General features: G+C 42.9%; 1 protein-coding gene across 2 annotated transcripts in view; it reads right to left on the bottom strand.

Annotated features, from left to right (window-relative positions):
* Window positions 1-12,094, bottom strand: part of TLCD3A (TLC domain containing 3A) — a 265,072-nt gene that overhangs the window by 17,058 nt on the left and 235,920 nt on the right. For both annotated transcript variants that reach the window (XM_044055425.1, XM_044055424.1), the window contains one exon: window positions 5,250-5,345. In XM_044055425.1, coding sequence (XP_043911360.1) covers window positions 5,250-5,345 — 96 coding nt within the window. The remainder of the gene's footprint in view (window positions 1-5,249; window positions 5,346-12,094) is intronic.

Here is a 12,094-nt window from a genome sequence, read left to right as displayed (position 1 = left end):
GTGGTCACAAAGGTATGTGTAGAATTAACCATACTTGTTGTGAGAAATTTCCAGCATCTGAGAAGGGACACATTAGATGTGCAGGCACTGTGTGAATCCTACATCAGTTCCTTGTTGTGATGTTGCAGCATATTTGGATTTCATGGACAGCAAAGAAGATAACCGTCATTATGAAGGCATTCTGTGACTTAGTCTACTGTTTCCTTGAGGTTCTAAGGACCATTGACTGCACCCACTTTGCTATCAAGGACCCACCTGGTCCACATGGTGTAAAGTATATCAACGGAAAAGGCTTCCTCTTCATCAGCTGCTAAGTCTTAAGCAATTCACTGGGTATAGCAACATCCTGGCAGTTCCCACAGTACTGACATATGGTACATATGTGACTGATACCAGCATTTCATACAGTGTGACTTTTACAGGGTCATCTAGTTGGTAGGTGCACACATTGCTACCCATAGTGTCCCTACTGAACTGGTCCCATGAATATGGGTGGCAGATCACTCATAACAGTGCCCACTGTTGCCTGTTACATTTGATGTATGATATGCCTTGGCACCATAGGCCACTCCTGTCCCTGCAGTTCCCAAGCATTTGCTGAGATGAAGTATAAGACTGCTCTGTTACACACCTGCAACATCATCAGTTATGTATTTGGATGGAAGAAGGCTCACTTGTGCTGCTTGGATACACCTGATAGCACACTGCAGTAAGTGCCAGAGATCTGCAGCAAGATACTTGTGGTTTGCTCAGTGCTTCATAATATAGTACAAAAACTGTTACAACATGGGGACACCACAGCACTGCCAGACATATCTGTGTTAACAGTGGAGGGGGAGCAGGTGTGACACAACCATGTACAAGGCACATGTGCATGCAACATGGCATGGCACCAGGAAAGAGTCATTGTCTAGTCTACGGAGTACAGTGCATTGACTGACCATCCTGTGCATCAGACATTACCATACTCACACAGGCCAGACAGGTGTGCAGAGTGCAGTTACCATCACCTGCACAGGTGGTAGGGCACAATGAAAAGGGACAGCAACACTACCATTGGTAAAGGGTCATTAGTAATGGATGTGGTATTTATGCAACAGGTTAGGAGGTTCAGGGGAGTTAGATATTACTTTCTTCAGTGATGGGGAAAAAGCTTCCGGGGTGGAATGCTGACTGGGGTACAGTGTGGTTCTGTAGTATCATGACTGCAAACATCCTGGTTGAGGATGGCATATCACATTAGGAGTATGTATGTGGCCCCTGTTGTGAAGGCCCAGAAAAATGTTGATATACTTGAATCAGTGAATAGGCAGGGATAGGTGACACTCATAGTAAAGTTACAGAGAGGCATGTTCTGAGCTCTTTTGCAGGACTCTTTCCCAGTGGAACACGTGAATGCATATGGATAACATATCTGTAGCAATGCTGGATCATATGTGTGACTCCCACCACAAGGTAGCACAGAGCCTGCTATATAACAATTCTATGCATAAGCTCTGGGCACATATATACCTTGCAGGGCAGGTTGTTGCTGATGCAGCCTCAAGGTTCCTGGGTGACATAAATACATGTGTTGATCTGAGTAAACCATTCATAAGTGCAAGTCACTGTCTTACAGTAATGGCATATGTTAGTATTAACCTAGTGCATCCCCTACAGACATTCAGGCAGCCACCATTAGCCCAGCTCCACATCCAAGCCACTGTCAGGCATGAAGATCCTTTCACTTTTCTCTGTGAGAGATACCAGGCATTCCTCCACTTCTATGAGAAACCTCTGTGTTGATGGCCCATCCCTAGAAGTCACCCTAGGTGTGCCTTGGTCCTAGTATTCAATAACATCTCAATGATCCTGAGACACCCATGTACTATTGTCCTATTATGACTATCCACTGCATTGATATTCTTCACCAATCCCCTGGCACAAGCAGTCCTGGTAGGCCATGTCATGTTTATCCTTATCAAGGGTAAGTGTACCATATGTATGCAGGGCCTGTAGTAGCACATCCATGTCTGTGTGGTGACTTCTCAAGTCAATGCAACTCATTCAGTCACATGTCAGGATAGGTACACCTGCAAATGATACATGTGAATCAGTGTGTATATGTATCAGTGTCCATGCCAGCTGAAAGTTGCTGTCATACTGTGTTCAGCACCCTTACACTGCAAAAGCCCTATGTGCTGATACTATATAACCTTTCTGCACTATACAGTAGTGTGGCAGCTGTGAGCATGTTAGCCATGCTTGTTGTCCATTGGACATGTTCAGACAGCACAGACTGTGCCTGGTGTACTGCAGGCTCATTATCAATTGTAGCATGTCATGGTTTCTGTGGCATCACCAGCACAGTAGGATGATGACTGAGCCTGTTCCCTTTGTTCTGTCAAAAAGATCCCCTCAAGAAGGACTACAACCTGCCTAGCCTGTTCTCTGTACCCTGTCAGGTTCAGACCCAACAGGACTACAATCTGTCTAGACTGTCCTCTGTCAGGTTGACACCTACAATGTGACTACAACCTGTCTTCACTGTTCCCTGTTTCCTGTTATAGTGAACTCCCACAGGCTGTCATTTGCCCCCATGAACCTTTGCATGGTCACTGCTATTTTGATGTCCATTACCAGTTGTTCTGTCTGCTGTCAGATTGCCTATGTAGCAGTACACTCTGATATCCACTATATTATGAGTCTTTACGTGGCTTGCTTTAACTCCTTCTCCCACAAAATGGTGAGCTTTTTTTTTTTTATCAAGCTAAAACAAGGTTTGTAGGGTGGTTATTATGTTAATGAGGTGCATTAGTACCATCGTCTGTGAATCAAGCCAAAAACATGATGCTTTATCATTGCTTGTCCTTGCAAAATGGCCTATTCTAACTCACTCATGAGTTAAGAAGTCAGGTAGAGGGTGCATGCACATGGAACCTGATCATGCTAATGTTACTCTGCACTGTGCTCCTGTTAAAGGGCATCAAGCTACCCTAGTGCCTTCATATAGTGTTTGTGATGTATGCCCCAATTACAATTTTTTTCTTCTGGAGTTGACCTAACGAGTGGACATGGCCTCAGCAGGTACATACTCTCTTAGAAAGTGAAAAATTATTTTACAAGTGCTGCACAAGGTTCATCAGGAGTGCATGTTTGGAGACTGTAAAGCCCCCATTTATAAAGTGTATGCCTGACACCAGCTTGGCAACATGGTAAGTGATGCCACTGGCATTACATGCACTGCAGACCAGTGCCAGCATGAATAGAGTGACCTGAAGATATGCCACCCAGACCTTCTCTGCTAGTAGGAAGAATAGGTTAGGGAAGGATAACCCCCTTTTAGTGCAGGCATTCTGTTCTTGCACTGTCACTGTACAGCAGACGTATCATCTGTTGCTGAAACTGCCATCTTGTGTATCATATATTGTGCTCATTATGGTTTATCTTCTGCAGTGTCACAGGAGACGGAAGAAAATTAGATTTCTGACAGACTGGGCAGGTCAGGCTCATCAGGTGATGGGTATATGTAGTGTATTGCTAGCAGTGATATATGTTTTTAATAAACTTGGTAATCTATAACTGACCAGTTGTATGCGTGTCTTCCTTTTTTATTATTATTTTGCTTTGTTGTTTTGTTTTTCTTCATTTACTTTCTTTTTCTTCAGGATTAACTACAGTGTACGCAGAGGTGAGGCAGTCACCACCTTGCTTTACACTGGCCACATTGCCAACTGCTTGGTACAGTGCAATCCCCAGGTCTGCTTCTCCGCAGAATGAAGTTTACCATGTGGAAAGTAAACTGGAGGCTTTCTTGGAGGCCTCCATTGCCTTTTCCTATGAGAGGAGGCGAAGGCTCTCCATCTGAAAGTGGTGTGAAGGGGCCCTCCTAGGTCACTTGGCATGAAATGTGGCAGCTGGTGAGGACTTGAGGTGGACCAACAACTACAAGCCTGGACTAGCACCCTGGAGCACCTCTTCATGTGGCTTGCACAGTTTTAAAGCTAGCCAGCCCCTATTATCAGGTCAGTAGAGGCATAACTCAGCCATGATGTCAACAACAGAAATTACTGACTTTTCTGGGGGGGGGTCGGGTCCACTCTGGGCCAGTTTGTCAGGCTTTCCTCATCCCTCCCTTTCATAGGAACAACACTAGGCAAGCAATCACACTGACCATGAGATGCCCAACCATATGCACCTTTAGCCATGCACATTTCAAACATTCCTTAAACCTTTTTAAAGCAATTAGTAGTGCTCACCTACCAAATCAAAGAGGGTCATATAAGTTAACCCTGGTGTAAATCTGTGGCTACCCATTCAGTCATCAAGGATAGCCTTAGTGACACCCAAAACAGTACTTTGTTTGACCTGCAGTGTTAAGTTTTTCCATTATTGAGTTATGATCTGATCCTTAAATCACTGTTCATCTTTCTGTGTCACTCTTCAGCCCCTGACTGTGATCCAGTTGACCCCGTAACCAGCTGTCCACCCTTTGACCATCTGCATCTCTCCAATTTTGCCCACTTATGTGTCACTATATTCCCTGTCAGTCTTTGTCTGTGCTCTGTTTGCTTTTCTACCCTTGCTTCCTTCTCTATACCCTCTTTCCTGTTCAAACCTTTCTAAGGCTACCTTCCTCATTTACCTTAAAAAAAAACATTAGACCCTTCCAAAGCATATCCTTCTTTCACCACATTTTCTTTCCTGTCCTTTTGTATGTCTCTCTGTTTGTTTTTTTATTTTGGAATGTCCCATTTCCCCCTTTCTTTCCCATTTATATCAAAAACGTTATTTGTCGTTTTGCTGTGGTAACATTCTATGGGATGCCCGCTGTTCCTGTACAGAAGATGTGGGGCACCTCAATGCCCATATGAATTTACATAGTGTCAGACGTGCCAGCTGCATACTCCTTTTCCTGGGTTATGTGATCACTCATAGTGCAGTTAGTACAACTGGACAGTTACTGATGTTCTGGCTACAAAGATTCATTATGCAGCTTTTTGTCAAGCATGACCGCACTGTCAATAGTCATGCATCCCTAATCTCCTTCAAGTTACATCACACTAAATTCATCATGATGTTTACTGATGCATTGTTACTTTATGCTTTTTCTGAATTCCTTTAAACATTGGCAAGGTGAGGAAATAAAACAGTCTAGCAATTGAGCAGACTGAGAAATGCTGTTTGGGCCAACTGTTCTTTCCTGCCTGACTCAGACTCTGTTAAAAAAAAAAAAAGTCATTGATTATTTATTTCTGTTACAAACTTACCTGAATTAGGATCTTTCCCAGTGACAGAAACGGAGTGCTCATCTCCATCATGAGTAAACAGCCAACAAGGAAATCCCCAAGACCTCGTCTCAAAAACTGTGAAAAGAAAAGTATTATTAGTAAGCTTAAAATCTCAATACATTTCACTCAAACAGTGTGATGCCACTTGAACCTGCAGTCTACCTCAGGCGTTGAACCTAGTGCCAGCTAAAATTATTCCTTCTCCTAAGTTCTTGAACCAGATCAGGAGGTATCCATTAAATCTGAAGTGCTAATCACCTCAACTCAGCCCACTCTCTTGACTACTTTTTTATCACAAGCATCACCCTTGTTGTTGATTACAGTAGACACTCTGTCCCTTTCCCTCATTTTCTAGTCCAAGGACAGTAGTCCCAGTTACTTTATGACTGAGTGTGATCAGCTGGTAGCTGCTCCTTAAAAAAATCAACAGGTTTTGAAAATCAGATCAGTGCATTTGATACCAGAGCACTACCTTTCTCAAATTTCAGTTTGGCTGTAGGTCCCCAGCACATCCCCTACATTCTAGATACTGTTTTTTTTTTCAATTCCTCTGCCAATGTCTACTTACTCAGCACTGAATCCCCTACTGCCAGGCTTCCCCATGTCTGCCCTGACATTAGTTCTTCTTACTCTAGCTAACCTCGTTACCCAAAGTCTGCAATCATGATGTCAGATTTTTCGAATGCCAGATGCTCTCACATTGGACTTTCTGATGTCAGCTTCCCTGGCACTGTGGTACAACTCCGAAGTTAGGTTTTTAGCAAATACTGACTTGTCTGTTGTCTGCAATTCAGCTAATACCCCCCAAAAGAAAATGGTTCTTCAGTTTTGCATCCTTCATCCCTTTTACTCAGTAACATCTGTCTAGACAACCTCTTGCCATAAAACTATCAGCAAATTAAGGGTTGTAGAATGCCTACTTATTACAGGTTCATAGGCTGTTACTAGGTAATGACCACTAGGGCACTTACAAGCCTAGCCATGCACCCCAAATCATTTGAGTCTCAAGTATCACAAGCATTTTAGTATTTGTAATGGGGTGTTAGGACAATACTTTTCTTCTTGACTGCCTCTGCCCATAAGGGACAATGGGGGCCAGACTGGGGTAAATTTATGACTTCCCTTCAAATTGTCAAGGGTTCATTTGAATAGGGTCAGAGATGAACTCTGTTTTACATGGATTAGGAACATATTCCATAGTGTAGAGATCCTTCTGGACATGTATGTGTCTCTCCAGCACATTCTGTTTATGTCACAAGCAAAATTCAGATCCCTGGATCTAGTGTTTTTGGTGCTGCTTGTTTTGCCCATGTGCAAAAGATCCATCAGGACTGGGTTTGAGGAAGCCCTGGAAGCCAGGCAAAGATCCCCTGTTAGCAGCCTATAGCAGACGGAATACACAGAGCCTTTAGGCTATCAGTGCAGGATAGGGTATTCATGCCCTGTATTCTCCTGGAGAGAAACCTTTGTGGTCATTTCAACTGTTGCAAGTGTCTGGCTAGATATTTACAAAAGGGTCACCATATTCAATGATCGATCTGATAAGGGCTGATTAGAGTTGTACTATAACTTTCTTGGACCCAGATGCCACACCTTTACTTATAAGACGGGTGACACAGAATGGTTTCCTTACTGTCTTAGCTACATGTTGGTCAAAGGCCGGAATTTACAGTCATCTGTGAATTCGGTGAGCCAGAGGCCTAGAACAGTAGCCTTGACTTCCAAGAAGTACATTACAAATAACAGAGGGTCCAGCAAGGAGCCCTGGGGTACTGGTGGTTGAGGTGGTCTCACCAATCCTATCTGTGCCCTGTCTGTGAGCCAACCAGAAATCCAGCGAGTTATGTATGGATTTATGCCTAACTCAAAGAGCTTGTCAACACTGCCTGAGTGGGGTATTGTGATAAATGCCCTGGCTGGGTCAAGATATACAGCATGCACTGTTTTACCCTTGTCTACTGCCTTGGTGACCCTCTTAAAGAAGTCTACCAAATTAAGTAGGCATGACCTTCACTTAAAGCCAAATTGGGATCGGTCAAGTGTCTGTAGGTTGCCAATGTTATTCTTTATCTTTTCCATGATAATTTGTTCCATGGTTCTCCATATTACGCTTGTTAAACTGATGGGTCTGTAGTTCCCTGGGCCAGCTGATGGTCCGCAGTTGTGGACAGGAATGACTGTTGCGGTCCTCCATTCACTTGGAACATACCCTTTTTCAAGGCTGTAGCTGCCTTAAATGGTCCCGATAGGCTGTGTTTTAGAGTGTTCAAGAGGCACTGGGGGATGATGTTGGGACCCATGGAAGTGGTGTTCTTGGCTTTAGTGAGTGCTGCCAGCATCTGGTCCCTGCTAATAGTTGGGGGTAGTATGCTGGAGGGACTTTTACCTGTTGGAGCTGGGAGGAGTGGGGGGGGGGGTGAAATTTGAGCTCAACAGAGAGTAGATTTGTTATGTCACCATGATTGGTGAAGGTGGTACCATTCACCACTAATTCAAAACATTGTTTTGTGCTACCTATAAGGCTACAGAAATAGCTGCAGAAGGCCTGGGGATTGTCTTTAGCCTGAGTGGCTATCCTAACCTCATAGTTGGCCTTGTTGAACTTAAATTAGACCTTTTAGTTTCTTGTTTAGTTGCATTAAGAGAGCAGTTGTCTTTAAGGGAGTTGGTCTTTCTGATTTTGACCGTGAATTTTATTTCTTTTATTATATACCCTGTTTAGGTGAGGATTTCACCAGTGGGATTTGTTATTAGTGTTCATTGTTTTGGGTTTACTTCAGGTAGGTACAGCAGCCTCTATGCAACTATTCACGTTTGTACAGGAAATTTGGGAATAGTTCTGCATAGCTAGCTGTGGTCTCGGGGTTAGGGGGAGTCTTAAATTTTGACAGACTGTCACTTAATAGGATGAAATTTTCATTAGAATAGTTATCCTACACACTAGCTCAACCAATCCAGGTTCTCCTGCATTTTCCAGCATCAGTCCTGCAAACTCTACCACAACAAATGCATGCTACTTACTATGCTTTTGCTTTGTCCCTAAGTCATTTAATAAGTCTACAATTTTATCTAATGCCTCAGACTGGTTCCAGGAGATATTAAACCAATCTGCAAAAACATTTCCATGAATATTAAAGAAAAAGAGGGGATCACCAGTTCATCATCATCATCAGCAGCAGCAATCCACTTTTTAACATTTACATCCTCGTTTCCTCTTAACCCTCTTCTTGTCGCTCCCAAATCTACTTCACTAGAGTGTCTTCTGCTTTTCTGTGCTTGTCTGAACCACTGTAATCTGTTCTCTTTGATCTTTTCTGCAACTGGATCTACTTTGGCTTCTGCTCTTATGTCCTCATTGTTTCGTCTGTTACACAGTGTGCATCCCACCACCCTTCTCAGGCACTTCATTTCCATCACCTCTTGCTTCACCTGCTCTACCTTTACTGCCCAGGTTTCTGTACTATACAGTAGTACTGGTTGCACTACTGTCTTGCACACCTTATCTTTCAGCTTTTTTGGCATTCTCTTGTCATCAACTACACCTGAGACTGTATGCCAGTTGGCTGCAGCCCCTCTGATTCTAGCTTTGACCTCTTCACTCAGACTTTCCTTCTCCTCAACCACCCCTCCCAGATACTTGAAGCTATTTACCTGTTCCTCTATCTTCCCTTCTAGCTCAATTCTCAGCTTCTGATTTCCTCATTTTGGTGCCATTATCACTGTCTTATCTGTGCTTAACTTCATCCCATGTGCCTTCAGTTTTGCATTTCATTCCCCTATCCTTCGCTGAAGTTCTTGCTCAGAGTCTGCCTGTAATGCCACACTGTCTGCATACAGTAAATTTGTTGATCTGTCCCCTCCAACCTGTTTGCTAGTATGAACAGCAGTGGGGTCTGAGCTGAACTATCGTGTACACCCACTCCCACTGGGAGCTCTTCTGTGAGGCCGAACACAGTTCGTACTTGAGTCATTGGGCCATTGTACATAGCCTGCACTAATTCTACCAACGTTTCTGGGACTTCAAACCACCGCAGTACTGCCTAGATCAGTTTTCTTGGGACCTTGTCATATGCTTTCTCCAAGTCTAGGATTGCCCATTTGGACCTTTTTTCTCATCTCTAGCTTCTTCTCAACTATCTGTCTCACTGCAAACATTGGGTCAGTTGTGCTGCATCCTGATCTGAATCTGAACTACTAGTCTCCCAACTTACATTCCACTCCTCTGCATATCCATTTATCAATCACTCTCTCCAGAATTTTTATGCAATGTGATAGGAGTTTGATGCCTCTGTACTGCCCACAATTGTGGATGTCCCCTTTGTTCTTGTACACTGGCATGAGTATGCTTATTCTTCAGTCACCTGGGATATGCCTTTCTCTCTACACTGCTATGAGTACCCTCAGGAGCAATTTCTCCCCTATCTCTCCCAGCATATTTATCATATCTGCTGTGATCATATATGAGCCTGCTGCTTTCCCTGACTTCATTTTCCTTAGTGCTATTCTTACTTCTTCTAGGGTGGGTTTCTCCTCTTCCCTCATCGTAGGCTGTGTCTGAGGCAGTACAGCTTCTGTTGGGTTTTCTTCATTCACAACTGCTGGAAATACTCCTTCCATCTGCCTTTAATGTCCTGTGGACTGGTGAGCAGGTTGTTGCTGGCATCCCTTATGAATGTTGTCTGACTATCTTCCTGTCTTTCCTTGCAACCTGATATAGTTTCTTTGTACCACCTGAGTCACTTCCCAGCAGTTGGTAGAGTGCCTTTGATGCTCTATTCTTTGCTATTGGAACTCCTTTCTTAGCTTCTTTGTTAGCCAACCAGTATTCTTTCCTAGCCTGGTCGGTCTTTTCTGTCTCCCGCTTTTTCCTGCACTCCTTTTTTCTTTTGATCACTTTCTGGACTTCTGCATTCCACCACCAGCTTTCCTTATGTACCTTAATTCCATACCTGTCTCGGCCACATATCTGTTCTGTAGTCCTAATACCAGTTCTTCCTCCACCTCTAAAGGACACAAAGTTTAGAGAGACCCTCTGTGGTATCAGGGAAAAGGAAGGCTGGGTTTAAGAAAATCTTGATCTTACGACAAGGTCTTGACTTAAAAGTACCTAAACAGGCTTGCTGAGCTCCAGACAAGCCTATCCCCAGGTTGCTCCACCTACTAATGAAACTTTTTAACCCTCCTCATGAGTATTTTGGCTGGGGGACAAGCTCTCACTCCCAATAGATGACATCTATGGCAGTACTGATGTCTAGCTGCAAACCTCAGGTGCAGGCAATACACTCTCCAGAAAGAGAGCGAGACAGAATCCAGGGCCCTGAATTGCTTAAGGAAGCAGGTAATCTTGTTCTCTGGTAATTACATATATGTAGTCTTTAATATGACATTTTAGACAAGGTTGCTAAAATTACAAAGGCTGTACCAGAAGATGAACCACATAATATATCAAGTCCCTTGTGGTAACTGAACTGACAGTTTGTTTGTCGGCTATGCCACCACTTGTAACATGAACATGACTGCAGAAGTGGGACTGAGATGAAACATCACTCTCAGTAACATTTGACAGCTTTTACAAAGAACATCAAGGTAACATTTTCAGGTGTGCTGACTTTAAAAGATACATTGTTGATAAGACCTGAAAATGATAAACATCTAACAATCAATAAGAAAAAATACTAGACTCTTTTTGTTGCAGGAGTTTTTTTTACCTGTTGCAGTGATGATTCAGTGGAAGTCTTACTATGTCAAGACCCCTTTGCATCAACCAGGTTCCGAATTTCAGGAATCAACTCACGAGAATAGGTAACTAAATTTTTCTCCAGATTCTTTTTAGTTCCAAACAAACTAAAACAGGCCAATGTTCCACAGAATTATCTAGATTTAATTTAGCTCTTTCATCTTTCAGGATTGCATCCCCAGTGGTGCAGCGGTAGCGTTGTTGCCTCACAGCAAGAGGTTCTCCCGTTCAGTTCTCGGCTTGGGTTGGGAGTGCCTTCTGTGTGGAGTCTGCATGTCCTCCCCGCGGTTGAGTGGGCGTTCGAAAGACATGTGTCGAATGGGCATGCCTTCATTGAAGGTTGGGCATCGGGCTTCGGGCTGGCAACTCGATACCATAAAAAACAACTGCCAATCATTAGCGGACCGGAGTTCCGCTGTGGCGACCCCTAACCGGGAGAAGCCGAAAGACAAACAACAGCAACAACTCAACTCAAGAAAGGAGACATCAATGATCAAACATTCACCAATCAAAATTAACTAATACAAAGATGCTTATGTTTTAAAATCTGGACAAACAGAAACTTACTTGCTAAGCATAGGTCGGTATGTAAGGACTTAGTTTGTGTTTTCAATGTTACAGAAGGTCTATGTTAATGAAACGGGGTTGACCACAGTAATAGATTAATACTAAGAATTATACTGGCACATCTTTTATGGTTCTGCTTGTCAGGACTTAATAAAAAAAAAAACACTTTTATTGTCTTGTAATATTGAAAGGCAAAAGTGCTAAATTAAACATGGGTAATTCTGTAGAACATTACCCTTTTTTGTTTTACAAGTTTAAGTGTTTCTGGGTCCAGACTCGGTCAATATGTATTTTTTTGCTTTTAGTTCTAAACAAGATGGAAGGCTCTAGGCATATTTTGGACTGCAGCATCTCCAATATTTTTTTTTAAATATATTTATTAAATGATCACTCAACACATAAGCACCAAATTATTATTAGAAAAAAACAGAATGTATTAATATATTTCATTTACATGCATTATACAATACATATGTGATCTCTCTTTTTAACAGCTGTCCTTCACTCCAACATTACATAA

The sequence above is a fragment of the Protopterus annectens genome, chromosome 13.part0 (genome assembly GCF_019279795.1).
Source record: "Protopterus annectens isolate FY-2018-M chromosome 13.part0, PAN1.0, whole genome shotgun sequence".
In the NCBI taxonomy this organism is placed as follows: domain Eukaryota; kingdom Metazoa; phylum Chordata; order Ceratodontiformes; family Protopteridae; genus Protopterus; species Protopterus annectens.
This window is presented reverse-complemented; position numbering and strand designations above follow the sequence as displayed.